This window comes from Rhea pennata, chromosome 15 (genome assembly GCF_028389875.1).
Source record: "Rhea pennata isolate bPtePen1 chromosome 15, bPtePen1.pri, whole genome shotgun sequence".
Classification (NCBI taxonomy): domain Eukaryota; kingdom Metazoa; phylum Chordata; class Aves; order Rheiformes; family Rheidae; genus Rhea; species Rhea pennata.
In genome coordinates, this window is record NC_084677.1 from 19,853,777 (window position 1) to 19,872,524 (window position 18,748).

The following is an 18,748-nucleotide window of genomic DNA, read 5'->3' on the forward strand; positions in this document are numbered from 1 at the left end:
ATTGGTTAAATTATGTAAGTTATTTTCCATGTATGTCAAGCTGATATACCCTCTGTTAAACTTGCACTGTTTTTTTTTTTTTACTGTATTAGTTCAAATAATTTTGCAAAACAAATACAATGATAAAAGCTTCATAGCATTTGAGCTGTAGCTTCTTTAGTATTTTTGTTATTAAAGGGTAGTTACTGCTGTAGACTTGAGTTACCTTAAGAATGTTACAGCTCTGCTTTTGGACTTGCTATATTTGTCTGCATCTGATTATGATATAGCATTCTAACATGAAAGTAATCCCTCAAATTAGAATAGCTAATACTCTGATGTTCCCATTCCTTTAAGAACTGTGTATAGAATTGCTTCTTTGTCAGTAATCTAGAAATACTTTTTACAAAAACTGATTTGGAGAAGACTTCAAATGTTTGGAGTTGGAGGGTGAATAACTGAGGAACAGGGTTAAAGGAAAGATACAAATTATAACAAATTATTAATTGTTGTCCTGTGTATCTCCATTTGTAATGAAGGATTGCTGAAGTTCTGATTTAAACCTAAACCAACAGTTAGGTTCTGGAAGCTAAAAATAGCATTCTATTTAAGTGCTCAGAAACCCCAAAACAATGGGCAATGGCTATACTTTCACTAAACAAACTTCCACGTATATGGAAAAGCAAACTAATATACCAGTGGTGATTTATAGAAAGCCTGACTCCTGCTTAAGGGCAACATGATGTGCATTTGTGATGTGATAGAATCCTGTTTCAAAGTAATGAAAATAGAAGCAGATGGTATTGCTGAACCTGCTGTCTAAAATTCTGTGATATACCTCTGAATATAAAATGCTAAAGCTTTGTATGTTGCTGAGGACCCTCTAATTGTAGCTAAGTACATCAAAAATCAGCATATAATCTTACTGAAAAGATACTGAGATTTTTAAATCAATTCCAGGAAATATTTTCTTTTTCTTCTAGGCGTAGGTGTTTGGTGTACTGTAAAATGAGTGACATCGCTGAAATATTTATGGCAGCTTAAAGCCTGCACAGAAGTCAGAGTCACCTTATATGCTCTGATTTGGATAATAACCTATAATTAGAGATGCCTGCCAGCTGAAATACTCCCCAGATGTCAGAGAAGTATAGTCTAAATATACTATCAAAAAAAAAATCCTGTAAATCACTTTCCAGAAATTTGTTTCTTTACTAATGTAACTAAGCTTCAAGATCTTTACATGATAACAACGAGCATTCCATAAAAACTGTCCAGAAGAAAAAGCTAAAAAAAACTTAAAACCTTTACATGCGTAAGTAGATCTATAGACTTCCATCTGGCCTCACTGAGAAGGCTCATCTAGAAAGAGGTCTGTAAGTACCCAGTTAGAAATGGACAGTCCTTATACTAGTAATTGTTCACAAGAAATTTTTTTATATAAGATCTTACAATTCTGTTTACAAGGTTTTTTATTTTTCAAATAGTTGAATTATTGGTTCTTGGTGCAGCAACTGGTGCAGTATCATCTTCCTCTGGACTGTTCTCATCACTGGTCTCACTGCCCTCATCTGGAGTGCTTACACTGTCCTCAAATTCTTCATTGCTTTGTGCTATTCTGGAAACATATTTCAGGATTATAGAAGCAAAGTAACTTTTAAAAGGGGGGGGGAGTATGTACGTTAAATTTTATTACCTTGGGACATTGACTGGTCTATTAGGATTAGAAAATTCTTTTCCTGAGTCAACATCAAATGGATCTGTCAAAACAAAACATACATATTAATGAAGCAGGTTTATCTTACTGGTCTGCTTTAATTTTAAGAGAATGTTATTGCCAGGGAGGGGAGGACATGGACAACAAATCTAGTTCAGCTTTCTGCTTCCATACTTGTTTTGCCAAGAGGTCAGAAACCAGAACTGGGGTGTGTGTAGGGGGGAGGTACTAAATTCTGTTCCCCATTCTCATCTTTTTCACTCTTCCTATCCCACTTCCTCCTTCTAACCCAAGAAAGGGAGGTCAGTAGCTCTTTGGGCACAGCTGAATTACCCACATAGGTTGCTAAACTTTTGGTAAGGCAACATGCATACTCTCAAAATCACTTAGTTAAGATGGTTGTCTAATCTGTTTACCACTAGCCAAATCCCGAAAGTGAAGAACCATAGCTGTGCAGGTTGAGCTCTTCCTGATGAGTAAGTAATGCTAGATTTAGCTTGTTTTACATAACTGGAAAACTGCAACGTTACCCCAGAAAGATCAAACAAGGCTTGATAGCTGTATTACACTCAATGGAGAAAACACATGGTAGTGCGGGTGGAACTATGCGTTAATTGGCCTAGTAGGGTTGTCCCTTAAGGTCTGTCTTCAGTTTAATGTAAGAGTAGTTCAGCCTCTGCCAGGAAGGCTACAAGAGGATACTCTTCAATGACAGGACAATTTTATTCAGCTTCACATGTCACAGCTGAGAGAGCAAAGGAGAGACACTAGAAGCTGTCTGTCATCTCCTTACAGCATGTTGGGGTCCCATGTTGTATTTTTATGACACTTAGCCACTGTGAAAAACAGGAACTGGTTAGGAGTATGCGTCTTCATACACTTTTGATCATTTGGATTTTTTGCATTGTCTTCAATGAGACCAAGCACTCATGTATGAATACAACCTGAAATACTGGGATACCAATAAGATATACAAAGAATCTAGGAATAAGCTGTCCTGCATTTATTTTAGGTGCTTTCATTATTCTTATAGGTCTGCTTTTAAACATCTTGGTTAGGGACCGTTTAAAAATGTCTGTTAAAGATTTATCTGGGTTATATATGACTAACTTACAGTCAGACTGCATATCTGTATTTTGTTATAGTTCTCCTGTATTGCTAGTATTGTCTCATTCGTACTCAGCCTTTAGTAGTTGTAGCTACAGTGAGGAAGTCATATATATATATGTATATATTTTTATATATATATATATATATATGTATATATATATGTATTTTACTCCTCTGTTCTCTAAGGAGTTCTCTAAGTAATCTTTTACCTTGCCAATATTTTATGAGATTAAAGAAAAAATGTAAGGAAACTACATGGAAGACGAGGTAATGAAAGGAGATGCTTGTGTGCTTCTTACCTATTTCTTCCTCTTTTGTGTCTTGGACATTGGCTAAAAAATCCTTTTCAACTCTTAGTACGTCTTCTTGGCAATGGCAGGTTGCATACTTTTCCAAAAGATTTTTGTTCAAATCAATAAATGTCTTTCCCCATTTAAATTTCCTTAGAAGAATGGTGGCTAGGTCTGGAAATCCTAAAACAGAAAATAAATGATCAATTTTCTTTTTCAATGTGAGATTTTACCTGGCTTACAGATTTCTGTTTTTAATGTTTGCCAGCATTTTGCAGTGCTCAGGGATTCAGATTTTTTAAAAGATTAAAGATCTTTTAAAATTTCACTTTAACTTGAAACATCTAACTGAATCCAGGAAAAGTTCATAGTTTTTTAGTTTTCTGTGAAAATTTTAAAATATTTTGTATGTGATGATTCAAGCTATAGCTTGGGAGCATCCTTCTGTAAGAAAGTACTTGTACACACTATGTTATCAGAAAATAGGATGTCATCAGCATAGCAGAGAATGTCTCTTCCAATTTTCAAAAGAAAATTTGGTCATGAGGCTGCAGAACATTGTAAGGAGGGAGTGCTTTATTTTAATGTTCTCAACCAGAACCCACCATGTTAACGGATAGCTGTTACCTCCTGTGAAGACAAAGATGCCTATAGATTAACACTGTTTCTTCTCTGACTTTTTCTTTTAAAGATTTTCTAACATTCAGGGCTGTTCTGACAATATGATATTTAGTTCATAGGTCTTGTGTAGTAGCACCCCAGAGGTATCTCAATGGCTACCAAATACAAGCAATTGGAAGAAAACTGGATAGTCTCTTTCCAAACACAAGACCAAGGTGATGACCAATGGGACAGCATTACACTTTATCAAAAATCACTCATCCTTATCCATTAAGGATATGAGAATCGCTGGTAACACATTTCATATCAGATATGTTACAGCCTACCAACAATGCAAAAAGTAGCAGCAAAAGCTTCCACACAGGACAGTTTGTATGGCCGGCCATAGTTTACAGGATTTGCAGCCACCAAGTAAGGTAGCAGCCGTAGATGATTTCCTCTCATTCTCTTAAAGGGAATTTCTTCCAATTTGGCCCATGAGCAATCTATGACTGCAATTCCACTCTGAGCAACGATATGTCTGGAAAAAAAAAAAGAATTGAAAAAATTGTTTTATTGATAATGTAAGTTAAAAGTGAGAATTACAATTGCCACTTTATAGTGGCAACAAATGTGCATGCAATCCCCTGTCTACCAAAAACCATACATTTTATAACAATCTAAAATTCAGATGCAATGGAAAAGAATAACAACATGCTTCTCTTCATAATCTGCATTGGGCAAAAAAGTCTTATCCATATGTTTCAAAGTGAAAAGAGAAAATTTTAGGATTCAAAAAATGTGATGGAAAAATGATTTAAAATAATTTTCCCATTAAGGTAAGAGAGATCAAAGTTCAGATTTAGTTTGTTCACTGGGATCTAAAGTAATCTCTGAATATACACATCTTTATAAAATTCTGCAGGCACATCTGAAGAAAACTCAGTTTCCCCAAAATAAGTTTTCTAACTAATGGATTGTGGTGTCCAGTCTAGGAATTTGAATGTGCAATCATAAAAAAATACAGCATCTATAGGCTGCTCTGATTCTGAACATGTTAGCCTACAAACTGCATAATGTGCTCATGTGGGATCTACAGATGCTTTTTCACCTGTTACCAGCTGTTTAAAAGTTTTGACCTCATTTAGCAAGAAGACCACTTTTCTCGTACTCCTGTGCCAGCAGCAGCGGGAGGGGGAAGGTCAGACTAATCCGGCCGCACCGCGCAGCGCTCTCACCTGTCAGCCGGGGAGACGGGCTGGGCGGCGGCGGGGCTCAGCACCAGCCCCGCGAACCGCTGGCCCAGGCGCAGGCCTCGCAGCAGCCCCTTCCGCGCCAGCTTCCTCCCGGTGCATCGCCTGGGATCGCAGTGCCCGAGTTCCCACATGGCCAGAGGGCAGGGCAGCTCCGCCGCCGCGGCGCCGCCCTCCGCCGGCTCGCCGCCCTCCACACAAGCTGCGAACAGGCGCGTCTCAGTGCCGCCGCCGGCGCCGGCCCCAAGCCGGCCCCGAGCCGCCGGCCCCGGCCCCACCCGCCGTCAAACCTCTCAGCGCGGCCTCCGCTTCCGCCGCGAAGGTATCGAGGCTCCGGACGCCGCGGCAGGCGCTCCGCGGAGGGGCCGCGGCGGGCCGCGGCGGGCGCCTTTTCCGCCTCATGGGGCCGTGGCCGGCGGTCCTGGGCGGAGCGGCTGGCCTCAGCGTCCTTCCGCTTCCGCGGTGAGCGGCGATGGCGGCTGCCTGGCTGCTGCTGGCGGTGCTGGGCGCGGCGCTGGGTGAGCGGGGGGCCGGGGCCGGGGCCGGGGCCGGGGGGCCGCGGCCGCTGGCCGCTGACAGCTCTCTGTTCGCAGGTAGCTGCGCCTCGGCGGCGAAGATGAAGGTAGTGGAGGAGCCGAACACGTTCGGGTGCGTGGCCGCCCGCGCGCCGTGTCCCGCAGCTCGGGCGGTGCCGGGCCGGGGCGGCCCTGCGCTGGGCATCGTCTCCCCCGCGCGCTGCGCTCGGCTGCCGCTGGTTGGACACGAAGGCAGCGGAGGATACAACGAGACCTAGAAATACAGCTTAATGTTAAATCTTATATTTTAAACTTTCTTCTTTTGAAAGGTTGAATAATCCGTTCTTGCCTCAAACAAATAGGCTGCAGCCGAAGGTGGCCCCTTCTGCAGTATCTGGTATGTACAAACATTACTTTTCTGTATAGTTTTTACCATTTCATGATAGTAATTTCTAGAGTAATCTACCTTGAATTTGTGCATAGAATGACTAATTTTGCCTGGCGTTTTGTGGGAGTCGTGGAAAATAACTGTGACCAAATTATATCTTACTGTGCTTCTGGAAAATTAAAAACCTTGATGTTTTTTGTGTTCTGTGTTAAGGTGCTGTTTGGACTGCTGCTGTCCTTCTGTTTATTCTGTACTGTTTGAGCCCATCATTGAGCCTTCTGATCCTTACCAAAGAAATGAAAATGATACTGGTATCTGATAGCACTAATACTCAAAGGATCTTTTTCAGAGTTTTTAGAGTAGACTTGGAATGAGTCACACAGGCTCAATTTCTTACACAAAGCATAGATGCTGCAATATAACATACTACTGTAGCAAAATACACAGTAGCAAAATATACAGAAATCTAAGGAATTTGGATGTATACGGAAAACAGTAGATACGGTAAGCAGTGAATTGCAAAGGCTGAGCAACAGGAAATAACATTAAATCAGCTGTGTCTTTAAATCTTGTCTCTCTCCTAACCTTAGCACAGACGCAAAGCTCCTTATGGGTTCAGGCCAATAAGAATACTTTGAATGGTGATATTAAATGCGACTGTACTTTTTTTTTGTGACATGCTTTCTAAACTTAAATACTTACTTAAACTGTGTACATGCTGCATCTGAAAAGTGAAATAGTTAGAAATAGGATTAATAATGGTTAGAATGCTGAATGGGAAGATGCCAAAAGTAATAGGAAAAAATTAAAAGAATAGTATGCTAGAAATCCTTCTTTCCTGGACTCTGAAATGTACCTCTAGTCCAAAATTGGAAGTGTCTGTTGAACTGGAATCCAGGGAGTAGAACTCTGGCTTGAATGGTTATTTCTTTAGCATGGATAACTGCCTTACTCTTTTATTACAGTTAGGGTAGTAGTTCCTATAGTTACTCTATGAGAGCATCTGTTCAGGAAATGGAGATGTGAGTTTAATGTATTCTTTAGGGATATTCAAATTTGTATTTTGGGGAAAGCATCTTAATCACTAGGCCACAGACGACATGTAGGAGAGGAGCAAATGTTTTAGCCAAGCCTGTGGTAATCTACAACAAGAATTAAAGATCATAAGGTCAAAAAAAGGACTTGCCAAAGAGAACCTGCCAATATTCCAGTGGCTAGGGCATTCTGGAGGGGCATGATTTTTGTGTTCTGATCTTTGCTTCTGGAATTGCTTGTCTAAATCTTAGGAAAAAATATAAAAGCGATCCTGGCAGTGAGGGCCCAGGATCTAGGTTTTTCTGTATGATCTTAGCCTTTTTTTCCTACTTTGTAACCTTCCCTCACAAATATTTAACTTTTCCATGTGAAGTTAGCTTAAACATGTGTCTCTTGAAATAGCCCTGTAGCAAGTAGTCCGGAACTTTTGGCCCTTTTCCAAATGACAGGTTACCTAATTAGGTATTAGGTTGTCGGCAAGGATGGAATGGTAAGTTTGTCAGTTCTACCAGAAAGTTGCGGCTGTTTATCTATCAGATGGGAAAAAAAGCAACAACAGCATTGTGCTTTCTTCCAGCAGCTCTTGAGTGGCTTATCTTGGTGAATAACAACTGGATCAGACCTTGAAGGCCAACTGTGAAGAAGAACATCTAGTTCAAGAGTCTTAGTGAAACTTAGATGTGCAGCACTGTTGACATTCTGAGCAAAAGGGCTCTGGTGAAATAAATTTTAGGGGTTTAGATGACTCTGGGGACAGACAGTTGCCAAGTTCTGGTGATTGTGAGTAGCTTTCGGCAAGACTTGCACTGAGGATTGCTTTTATGGAGCTAGCCTCAAATATTTCTGTGTCCAGGTTTCTTGTTTTCATTGTAGAGAGAGGCTAATCTATTTCATAGAGTGCTGAAGATGAAAAACATGAAAGATTTGGAAGCAAATCGATATAACATTAGTAGGACTTTATGGTAATCCATATGGAAGATACTGATTTCCTGATGCACAGCAGAAAACTAAATTTGTCACACACTCGTTACAATTCTGTCACCACAATAGCTTGTTTAAATTTAACCAAAAATTAAATTGCTGTCATTTTGTGGTGTTTTTAGGCCCTGCCCATCTCTTTAGGCTTGCTGGCAAGTGTTTCAGTTTTGTGGAATCCACGTGAGTAATGGATTTGAATATTTGACTCTTACTTGTTTTGATTAGGAACAAAATAACTCCAGTCAGAAACATTTCTTATTGTTTTTTGCCTTTTTTTTTCCAGATATAAGTATGAGTTTTGTCCTTTCCATAATGTCACCCAGCATGAGCAGACTTTTCGATGGAATGCCTATAGCGGGATTTTAGGGTGAGGCTATTTAGAGATTTACATTTTACTTATGCTGTTAACTGACCATTTTATAGATTGGCAAATAGGTGGTGGTTTTACAATTAAGATTCTTTTATTGGTTATCTTAGGTCATTGTAGTTCCTAGAGTATTATGCAGACAAGTACTCAGTCCTGAAACAGCCAAATTTCTGTAGGTTAAAAGTTAACCTCCTGTCTATAGTTGGAGGCTGATTAATAATTAGTAGCAACAGCAGTAATATGTTCTTGTAAAATACCAATAACGTACAACTACAATTTATATTAACCAAAGGCTTCATGTATCTTTAAGATATTTTCATTTTGAGTTGTATATAAACCTAGAAAACAAAACAAATTACATTCTATATGCCTCATGGTAACTTCAAACATACTAACAAAAGATAATAAAAGACTTGGTGTAGATCCAGTATCTATATCAGAAGACTTAGCATAAAATTTAATTGTAAATCAGAACATTGCCTTAAATATACAACCTTTTTAAATTTTTTGTATGTAGATCTCTGTGCAGCTTGAGTGAAGGATTTATCTCTTCTTGTGTGCACAATAATTAGCGAGCGAGTGAGCCTACATCACTACAGTGAGAAAATCAGTGGACTTTAGGATGAGCAAAAGTAGAAATTAGTTTTTGTAGGTACTCTCACCAGCACTATAAATAGTCCTGCAAACAGTCTTGAGTTGCACTGGATTTGTTCTGGGATGGATCTGTAAGCTGTTTTTTATGGAGTTTAAACTAGGATTTGTAAATGCAAATGGTTTATAAACTAAGAACAGGTATGAAACTGTGCTCCCAAACTAATGTTGATACATAAGATCCCGAATAACAAACTTCACTGACTGAAAGGTGACCAGATCATGGCTATAGGAAATGGAAGTATTAAGACAAGAAAAACTGGGACGTATATAATTAATTTGGACCTGATGTATCAGTAGTCATTGTTTTCTTCCTGTATTTTCACATTTTTCTTTCCAGTAATTTAAAATAAAACTCTTGATGTTCTGTTTTTTCAGAATCTGGCATGAGTGGGAAATTGAAAATAACACATTTGTTGGAATGTGGATGAGGGAAGGAGACTCTTGTGAAACCAAGAGCAGACAGACGAAGGTATAATAATGAATTACACAGATTCCACTGATTCCACTGATTCAGACAGCATGGCACTCTGCAGATAATCATGACACTCTACAAACTGAAACATTTCTACCTCAAAGAGTTCATGGTTTAAGGCATGATTTAAAGTTGAAAGATGACTTCCTATAGCAATTAGTTGAATAGATGAGGAGGGATGCTAAAATCAGGATAAAAATCTGATGAAGTTTACTTATGTATTCTCATTAGCCTGGCAACTTTACATTTTTTGTCCCTGATAGAGGGGGGTATTCTGGTATTATCATTGCTGTTGGAAACATACAGGACTTTATAATTTCTATCAGGAAAAGCAGACAAAAAGAACTATTTGTTGAATGCAAGCCACCAGCCTACTGTGCATGAGAACATCTAGTAAAAAGGAGTGAATAGAATTGGGCAGTTAACAAGAAGCCAAGTGAGCTGAGTATTAGAACAAGACCAGGTTGCGTGCAGGGAGAATTAAGGAAGGAGTTAAATATATGGGAGTGGCAGGAGAACAAACTTGAGAGCTGCAAATTTGGGGGTGAATACATTTTTAAGAAAAAGTGAAAATACTTACTCTGTTGAACCGTTCATAGTATCATGGAATCAGAGAATCGGTAAGGTTGGAAGGGACCTCTGGAGATCATCTAGTCCAACCCTCAAACAAGTGGCCCATACAGGGATTGAACCCATGACCTTGGCATTATTAGCGCCAGGCTCTAACCAACTCAGTTATAATGTTTCTATATCTGTGTGAAGTAAGTATTCAGCTAGAAAGGTTAGAAAGGATATATGAGACTTTCCTAATGTGTGGCACATGATTTGCACAAGTACTCTATATTCGTAAATTTCTTCTTTTTTTCAGTTTCCGTTTCAGTGTGTTATGCACCTTTACAGATGCAAAAACTCACATTCCCTGTTGATACAGATCACTATCACGAAGAATTGCTAATGATAGCATAAAGTTCACAATAGATTTATTTTCATGTACAAGATGCTTAGCTAGTACAGTGATGGATGACAGTACAATACTTAAGAGAGAGGGATATATAATTGTAATAACAATTAATGGGAAAATGAGGTAAGGGACAAGATATCTTGGCCAGTGTGAAAATATTTTGTACTAAAATGGAGGTACCTTGTTAACAACATTATCACACGTAGGAGCTACTAAAGGGATCACTATTCTTGTGTGACCTTTGATACTGTGATACAAATTCTTCACAGGGATTTGGTTCTGAACAGTCATGAAATACTAGCATTGGAAAATATAAAGATTAAAATGAATTTCTACAGGCCAGATGAGCATTGTTCTCTTGAACAGTAAAAAGAACAGTCTGATATTTAGTGCACTGGTCAGGAAGCAAAATTTGAAGCTCATGCCCGATAGTTCAAAAGTATCCTATACATCCTCCCTTTTATTCTCATTTTTGCTAGAAATACGGTGCTTGGGAGTTCAAGATAGGTAGGATCGACTCCCCATTAGAAGATGGAATTTTTACAAAAAAAAAAAAAAAAAAAAAAACTTAATTTGAAAGACCTAGTAGCTATGATAGCTCTGATTTTTTTTTTAATTATTTTTTATTTATTCCCTCTCCCTCCCTCCCCAAACATGGATGATAGTACTGGAAGCTTTGGGACTATAGGATTTACTGAAATGCATCTGTTAGCCTAGAGACACAGCAAATTGATCATGAGTGCTGGTTCTGTTTAATTTGGAGCTATTTTTGCTGATCTTTGTTTTTACCGATGCTTAGGTTCTTCTTGTTTGTGGAAAAAGCAATAAATTGGCTTACGTGTCTGAGCCAAGTACTTGTGTTTACTCTCTGACATTTGAGACTCCTCTTGTGTGCCATCCCCACTCTCTTTTAGGTAAGATGTAGAAAAACATTTGTGCATGTGGAGCAGCTGGCATCTTACTCCAGCTTCAGAGTGTAAACTTTTAGGTTCTTTGATCTTGTAGTTTGATATCAATGAAGATTAAATGTAATATATATTGCTAACTGTATTCAACTCATCATAACAAATAGGTATTTCTAGAGTAAACTGTCACTGTTAGTATAGGTACAGCAGCAAGTGATTTTTTTCTTTCCCCCCCCCCCTTTTTTTTTTTTTTTTTTTTTTTGCTTGTTTCTTAAACTGGTTTTATGAATCAGTAGTATCTGTTCATTTACTGCATAACAGAAAAGGAGAGCTCAGTTAGAATTTTATTCAGTGGAGAAATATGAGACCTTCTACCTGGAAATGAGAGAAATGTTTGGTCTGTAGCACTCTCCAGAAACTGTGTGTGAAGTGGGATTGAAGTATAACCCCAAATCTTGAAAGTTGGTTCTGTGTGGAGACTGTGAACTGTACAGAAACATTGAGCTCTGAAAACAAATATGTAGATGTGGTACCAGAGAAGCACTTAAATAATGGAGGTCAGTGCTGTTAATTTTTATGCAGTGTGACTTCCGTTTTTCAGTTTATCCGACTCTAACTGAAGTACTACAAAGGAAGTGGGATGAAGCAGAACAGTTTCTGTATGATGAGCTAATAACTGAACAGGTTTGTTAGTTCTTCTAATTCTGTTTGATAAAGAACAATTATTGCCAAAGTACTGATCTGACTTCTGCAGTTTCATTGTTTTCTAAGAATGCATACATTTTTTCTGCAGTTGGCAAACAGCAATTTTTGTGCTCTATCAACGATAATGGCAATGTTTTGTAAAGTGAAGCTTGTGGAATTGGAATGGCCAGTGCAAATTACAAGCAGAGATGAGAATCAGATGGATTTATCTATCATCTCTTGCAAATTTTCTTTTTTAGGGATACAAAAAAATACTGAAAGAGATTTTTGAGGAAGCAGGACTTCTAAGAACAACAGAAGAAAAGGAATTTGAGAAACAGAATAAGAAAATAATAAATTTGGAATTTGAAACAGTAGAGAACTGCAATAAGGTATAGAGCATAATGTTTACAATGTGGAATTAATTGCTACCTTTTTACTCTGTGATTCAGTGTGACAGTTATATATTTATTCTTTGGATTCATCTGAAGTCTGTTAAAAGAGTTTTATTTTTGGGTTTTTTTATGTAACAGTCTGTTTACAAATAAAGTGATTTGACATCTTTGTTTTAGCCCTTGAGTCAAAGACAAATCAGCACAACTGAAAATTCACTAAGAAGTTAGAGGGCAATATATGGGAATTAGTGTAGGTACCTGGATTATGAACACTTTGTAAGTACTCTTTCTAGAGGGTATCAGGCTGGAAATAGGAAAAAGTTATTAGTGAAAATAAAGGTGCACCTAGCCTTGGGAATGTTGACACTTTTTTCTGTGTGGATTATTACCCAGACTTATGGCAGAACATATTGGCCATTATACAAGCAAAAGGCAGCATGATCTATGCCATGTATATTTCTGAATGACTGTAATGTGTGTGAATATGCAGGTATTTCCTCTGCAACAGAACTAAAATGGAAAAAAGATAGAGGTAGAAGGTGTACGCGGCCTAAAAGAGCACATGTTCAACATCATGAAAAGAGCATGGAAGGGAATTCATTGATTGTAATGCAAAGAAGCTACTGTTGTTTCTAATTTGAAAATGTGGCAAACACAAAATAGCACCTAGTAATTTCTGGATATAATCCAATAAACTTACCGTTAAGCGGAATATATTTTTATAAAGATAATCATTTTGCTGTGGTACTGTGAGGAGCTGGAAAATTCATCTTATTTTTTCAATAGTTAATTACTGTTAATAATTTGCACTTTTTTTAATACTCTTGGTTGACTTCATCATAACATAATTGACATAAACTTGAGTGTTCTGATAACCAAAGAATCTTAAATAATTATTCTTTTGCTTTTTATTGATTTAGATTTAAAAAAAAAAATAGGCTCCTTCAAATTTCCGGATGTGTGGTTTGATTCTTAAAAGTGTGAAGCAGTCTCTGCTTCTATGATTTAACAGAAACAGTTGAAAGTAAGAATTTGAAGTTTATTTTGTCCTGCAATAAAATGCAAACTAGAAGATTTGAGAATTTTTATAAAATTTTTGCCTCATTCTTCGAGTACACAGAGTAAGATCTTTAAGTCAAAAGCTGTAATAATTATGCATAGACCTGTTACGTTTGAAAAATGCTATTTTATGTGTGTATTTGGAGAGTGGTAGAGCCTTTTTTTAATGTATTTTCTTTCTTAGGAGTACAAGCAACTTTCTAAAGAATTAAAAAAAGTTAAAGATTTATTAACTCAGCATGGTATTGCATACAAAACAAGTTCTGGTGAGTTTTTCATATAATTCTTTTTCACTATTGTGTATTCAGAATGTATATACCCAAATGTTGCTTTTGACTACAGCACTAATCAAAAAATACGTCATATGTGGAGGTAAAAAAAAGTCAGTGTTACAGCATTGGTAGCACTTAAGGATCTTTTAAATGTCTGCATTTTCTGTGTAGTCACACCCAGCTGAAGGCCTGACTTTTTCAAGAACACTTGGAAGTATTCTCCTTATCTGTTTGGATTACCTTTATTCTTTCTTAGTCATCTTTTTTCTCCCTCTTTGATTTTTGCTAGATAAATACCATATCCCATGCTGTTTTGAGAAGGAAGGACTGTTGGTTCCCAGCTATGAGGAAGCAGGGCTTATCTGGATTAATTCCAGACAAATTAAGACTTGTTTCTGTCTTATTCCCTCCATTCCATCATGCCCATTATTACATTAATGGAGGAGGATTTAATTTGCCCGCAGCTTTTGCATTCAGAATTGGCACCTCAAGGAAACAATGGACTTGTTTTATTAGCTTTTGAGCTAATAAAATTAAGCAAGTTACTGTTTGATTTGTTTCTTTTTAGTTAGAGAAACTTTCATGGGTATTTTTGAAATCAGTGATTCTTATTTTCTAGAAAAATCATCATGTAGGATTTTTTTTTGTAAAACATTTTATTTGCATGTTTAAACTATAAACTATTTACCTATGCAAGCAACTTGCATGGTATTTCTGTGTGCCTGAGGGACAGCTTGTTTAACTACTGCAGATCAGAATCAAATGCAGAATTCACTGCTTACTCTGGATGACTTATTTTAAAATTGTTTAGTGAATTCTGTGATTAAGACAGAAATGTTTCAGTGTTTAAAAAGCAGAAGTAACTGATGTCTTAAACTAAACATTACAGCTGAAAATACCAGTGTTGAACGTACAAGTCATAAACTGGCAACTGCAGAGACAAATGTTTTTAATGGGTCAAAGGATGATAAGCACCTGCGTGGAGATACAGGAATTTGGAATGTATGAAGAAATCTGGGTGGTAAAAACAATTTCATATGGACTGTTGAGTAAGTTGAATGTGTGTCATGCCACTAGGATGATTTACCTTCTCTGAATATTCCTGACTTTCTGAATTTCTGCCCTAAAGCAAAGGGAAAATACTGGAGTGAGGTTTTGCCATTACTAAGGAGTTACCTCATTTCTGAGAACATGTGTAAAACTTCTATGCTAAGCCTGGTATTGGGCATAGGCTTGCTGATTCTTTCTCTCCAGTTTCAGCTGTTACTTTCTTTTATCAATTACTGCACAATCTGTAGTGAAAGATGAGGGGTGTAAGTACATAGAGCTTACACTTCTGTCTGACTAATGACTTTGTTTTGCCACAAAATGTGGGCAAACTAATTTTGCAGTGAGCAGTGGATTGTTGGCTTTTTTTTTTTTTGGGGGGGGGGGGGAGGGGGGAAGTATCATACCTGTATCATGTGATCCAGCAGTACAAACAAAGCCTCTGAAGATGACCTGAATAGGTGAAAGGGGGGAGGGATTCAAATTTAGTAAAATATTTTTGCTAGTTCGTGGCTAAGGTAATGGCAGTGCAAAAATTGGTGTTTAATAATACTTTGAGCAAATTCTACCCTATATGTCCACGTAGAGTAAGAATACTCCTCATTTCCTTCATCTTACTTTAGGTGGCCCTCAGAATGTTTGTTGGCTAAGGACCTTTCTGGCCCCAAGTTTCACCCCCAAAACCTGTGCCTTGACATTCAATGTATGCTTGCCCTTCTGGTTGCATAGTAGAGCACTAACAAATGCTATCATTTGTGTATTTGTTTTCTGTATCAAATCAAAGAAACTGCAATGATTCAGTAAAGCTTGTACACAATAGGTGTTACAAAAACAAAATAATCAAAGACCAGTGCTGTAAGGCGTTGTATGAAAGATAGAACAATGTTCAGAACATGGGTCACCTGTATGCCAAAATAAACGTTTTTCTTGCAGACTTTAGCAAAAATTTGTTTCCTGCTGCAGAAGTGCCTATCATGTAACTCTACTCACCTCAGTCCAGAGCTTAGTTTAGTCTAGGGGTGGTTATTGGATAAAATTAAAGCTGTTCAGGTTCTGAAAGAAAGAAAGGCGCTACGGAAGCGCAGAATCAATCCAGAAGAGCTGGCTGTGTTAAGGGCATAGCTGGCAGTTCTCTGTATGTGATACACAGAGTAACAGTGACTCTTGTATGGGAAGCTGGGGAAAAGCCCCTGCAGGCGTGGGCGGCTGCGAGTCCGCCGGGCCGCGCGGGGCGCCGCGGCCGGGCCGCGCTTCCGCTTCCGCTTCGGGGGGCGGGCTGCGCGCGGCGGAGCGCGGCGGGATGCGCTGGGGTCTGGGCGGCTGGCGGTGAGCGGCGCGGCCCGGGCCGGGGCTGCTGGCGCGCTGCGCCCGCTCCTCTGACTCGTGTGTCTTTGCAGGGCGCGGCGGCTCCTGTGCCTGCCCGGTCCCCGGCGGGGCCTGGCGCAGGGGCGGCGGCGGGGCGTGGAGGCGGCGGCGGGTACGGCCGAGGCCGAGGCGGACGGTGGCGGTCCTGTGCCCTTCTCGGCCAGCAAGGCCAGCCCGCGGGTGTGGAGCGTCAGCCGGTCTATGGGGAGCGACCACGAGCGGCCCTGGGGGAAGGTGCTGCCCGTGAGCCTGCTGTGCGCGGCGCTGCTGCTCTGGTGTGTGCTCAGGGACAAAACGGAGATCGATGAGCGACTGGAAGCCGTTTTCTCCGATCAGATCGCGGACCGTGTAGATGTGATCCAAAAAAGCAGCGCCGCCTCACAGCCGCAGAAGGAGAAATGAGAATAGCGTAACTGTAGCGAAGGAGCTGCCAGAAGTCTGCTGTCATTCAGCTGCTTGCTCAGACACTTCCATGGGAAAACTTGGGTTTTTTAGTCTATCACGGTGCTTACCTTGCAAGCATGATTCCTTTATATTTCACAGATGCTTCCTGCATTTTTCTTATTTTAGTAGTTTGCAGTAACAGCTGAAGAAATTTTTTTTTCTTCAGTGGGGGTGAACAGGATGTACTACAAGTCAACTTGTATTTGAAGGTACATTTTAGAAAACTCATTTCTTTTTCACTGATATTTTTTCCTTAGATGCTAAGTGTATTAAAATATCGAAGTTGTCACTCTGTAAAATCACTACTGAAAGTGACCTTCATTTGACATTTTGCTAGTCATGGAGTATATTCAAATTACATTGAAAAAAACTCTGTAAGCACTATGAATTGTTAATATATGATTTTAACTTCATGTTTTGATTTCTTTAATCAACTACATAAGGTAGCAATTACTTCCTTTTGCTCTTCTAAGGCATTGTTAGTAGATGTTTTTTCTGTTCTGGAGTGTTTTACACATTCCTCATTTTGATGATCTTGAACAGGAAGAGGCATTTTTGCACGAGATCTAAATGATTGGTTTTGTATTATATTGGAGGGGGAACCCCCTAGTTTCACTGAAGAGTTTAGTATCTAGTTTTTCCAACAGATTCGCAGATATTCAAACTTGTTCACTCTGGAAACTTCCCTTGCAGAGGAAGAATCTAAGCCACTATTATTTCTGTTTTCCTTAAAATAAGATGTAGTTTTATGAACCTTCCGAAGGTAAAAGTACAAAGCTCTTTTCTGTCTTATATGCCATTAAAATACCTAACTACCAAAAAAAAAAAAAAAATCATAGCAACAGCTAATAAGGTGATGTGCAGCTACAGAGAAACTGGCTAGTACTGTTTTTCTCTAATGCTGCCGATTAGACTTTGAGCAACATCCAGTTCTACTAGTGATGCTTGATTCTGCTGTAGACTGTAGGTGTCTTAGCCGGATGGTGCCTAGTTAAAATGGAGTACAATCAGTTTGGTACTGTCGCAGGATTTAATCTTTCTTGGAATTCAACTTTTGCTGCAGTAGAATGTTGTGAACGGATACATGTGGGGAGTGTGCTGGTGAATATATCAGCAATCATGGATTTTATTGAATTGAAACATACTATTTCTCTGACTAGTCTTACTCAAAAAGCCTTCTTTCTCCACGTTCTACTAAGAGAATGAACCCAACAATTTACTGGTCTGCTTAAGAAATAAAGGGCTGTTTCTTTGTGTTTGCCTTATTTTCAGGTGCTATGATAGTGCTTAATAAAGACTCTATTTGTAAAACTGTTTTTCTAAGTCCTTTTTCATGTGTTGGAAATTTTTAAAACTATTTGCTGCATTTTGTTGTTAAGAGAGTTCGAGGCCATCAACTATAGATGACTAAAAATATCAAGGCTTGTATTAAGGAGCCGTACGTGCTCTATTTTAAATAGACCTCTCAGAGGCGCTTGCGGGTGGCGGCGTTGTGGTTACAGCACTGCGGAAGCACCGGGCTCTGCCCGCAGCCCGCACGGCTGCGGGTCCTGGGCCGCGCAACCGCTCGGCTGGCGCTCGTCGACGGCTGCCGGGGGGAGGGGGGCGAGTGACGTGCCGGCGGGCGGGGCGGGCCACGCCTGCGCACTGCTGCCCGCCGGGGAAGATGCCGTCGGTTTCGAAAGCGGTTTCGCGGGGTGGCGGGCCTGGGGGGTTTCCGCAGACTGAGCAGCCAACGCACTATACGTAGGTACCGCGCTCAGGGGGCGCCCTGCTCCGTGGGCCCCCGCGCCGCGCCGCGCCGCGCGGGGAGGGTCTCTGGCCCTGAGGCGGAGGGCTCCTCCCCGTGCCTGGCCTGCTCCGCGCGGCCTCCTGCTCTGGCGGCGGGTCTGTGATGAGATAACCCGGCAGGGCCCGGCCCTGGCTGCCCTCCCACCTTCTCCTTTCCCAGCTCCGGCTGCGGCGGGGAGGATGCTTGGTCTTGTGCCCGCCGGACAGGGGCGGCCTGGGCATGGTAGGCTGCAGAGCGCCGGCGCCGACTCTCCTGGCTGCCCCCGCGGCCTTGCCGGACTGGGCTGCCCTGTGACTCGCGGGCATCCTCCGGCATCCCTGGAGCAACCCGAGCCTCTCAGCATGCTTTCGCACCCGAGACCATCCTCGTGAAGCGCAAGTCCTTCTACTTCTTCGAAGCATTGCCTAGCCAGCCTCTGCTCGAGCCTTTGGGACGTTTCCAGGACATCTCTTGCAGACCTTCACGTACT

General features: G+C 40.2%; 4 protein-coding genes across 8 annotated transcripts in view; 3 read left to right on the forward strand and 1 right to left on the reverse strand.

The window, feature by feature from the left end:
• Positions 1-1,390: 1,390 nt before the first annotated feature.
• TSR3 (TSR3 ribosome maturation factor) lies at positions 1,391-5,376 on the reverse strand. Its single transcript, XM_062588691.1, has 6 exons — positions 5,237-5,376; positions 4,932-5,148; positions 4,041-4,234; positions 3,103-3,276; positions 1,673-1,736; positions 1,391-1,594 (listed from the first exon to the last, which is right to left on the reverse strand). The coding sequence occupies exons 1-6, from the start codon at positions 5,346-5,348 to the stop codon at positions 1,456-1,458; spliced, it is 900 nt and encodes a 299-aa protein (XP_062444675.1). The 5' UTR covers positions 5,349-5,376; the 3' UTR covers positions 1,391-1,455.
• On the forward strand, positions 5,148-15,051 carry GNPTG (N-acetylglucosamine-1-phosphate transferase subunit gamma). 2 transcript variants are annotated; one of them, XM_062588690.1, is made up of 11 exons: positions 5,148-5,464; positions 5,544-5,594; positions 5,791-5,858; positions 7,988-8,042; positions 8,146-8,229; positions 9,259-9,352; positions 11,116-11,230; positions 11,823-11,905; positions 12,166-12,297; positions 13,544-13,625; positions 14,521-15,051. In XM_062588690.1, exons 2-11 carry the CDS (start codon positions 5,563-5,565, stop codon positions 14,637-14,639), a joined length of 864 nt encoding a protein of 287 aa, XP_062444674.1. In that variant the 5' UTR covers positions 5,148-5,464; positions 5,544-5,562; the 3' UTR covers positions 14,640-15,051. The 2 variants fall into 2 exon arrangements, with proteins under 2 accessions (XP_062444674.1, XP_062444673.1); XM_062588689.1 differs by having other exon boundaries at positions 5,387-5,464; positions 5,540-5,594.
• A 919-nt stretch (positions 15,052-15,970) lies between these two features.
• On the forward strand, positions 15,971-17,798 carry LOC134147516 (ubiquinol-cytochrome c reductase complex assembly factor 4). Its single transcript, XM_062588695.1, has 2 exons — positions 15,971-16,004; positions 16,076-17,798. The coding sequence occupies exons 1-2, from the start codon at positions 15,979-15,981 to the stop codon at positions 16,443-16,445; spliced, it is 396 nt and encodes a 131-aa protein (XP_062444679.1). The 5' UTR covers positions 15,971-15,978; the 3' UTR covers positions 16,446-17,798.
• A 354-nt stretch (positions 17,799-18,152) lies between these two features.
• UNKL (unk like zinc finger) overlaps positions 18,153-18,748 on the forward strand; it is a 63,126-nt gene continuing 62,530 nt past the window's right edge. For all 4 annotated transcript variants that reach the window (XM_062588760.1, XM_062588762.1, XM_062588763.1 and 1 more), the window contains exon 1: positions 18,153-18,233. In XM_062588760.1, coding sequence (XP_062444744.1) covers positions 18,154-18,233 — 80 coding nt within the window. In that variant the 5' untranslated portion in view covers position 18,153. The remainder of the gene's footprint in view (positions 18,234-18,748) is intronic.

Coding starts and splice junctions, on each gene's coding strand:
- GNPTG (XM_062588689.1), top strand. CDS start 5,419: ATGGCGGCTGCCTGGCTGCTGCTGGCGGTGCTGGGCGCGGCGCTGG. Junction 5,595..5,790: donor GAGGAGCCGAACACGTTCGG/GTGCGTGGCCGC, acceptor TTCTTTTGAAAG/GTTGAATAATCCGTTCTTGC. Junction 9,353..11,115: donor CCAAGAGCAGACAGACGAAG/GTATAATAATGA, acceptor ACCGATGCTTAG/GTTCTTCTTGTTTGTGGAAA.
- TSR3 (XM_062588691.1), bottom strand. CDS start 5,348: ATGAGGCGGAAAAGGCGCCCGCCGCGGCCCGCCGCGGCCCCTCCGCGG. Junction 5,149..5,236: donor AGCGGAGGCCGCGCTGAGAG/GTTTGACGGCGG, acceptor GCCTGTTCGCAG/CTTGTGTGGAGGGCGGCGAG. Junction 3,277..4,040: donor TGCTACTTTTTGCATTGTTG/GTAGGCTGTAAC, acceptor TTTCTGTTTTAG/GATTTCCAGACCTAGCCACC.
- LOC134147516 (XM_062588695.1), top strand. CDS start 15,979: ATGCGCTGGGGTCTGGGCGGCTGGCG. Junction 16,005..16,075: donor TGGGGTCTGGGCGGCTGGCG/GTGAGCGGCGCG, acceptor GTGTCTTTGCAG/GGCGCGGCGGCTCCTGTGCC.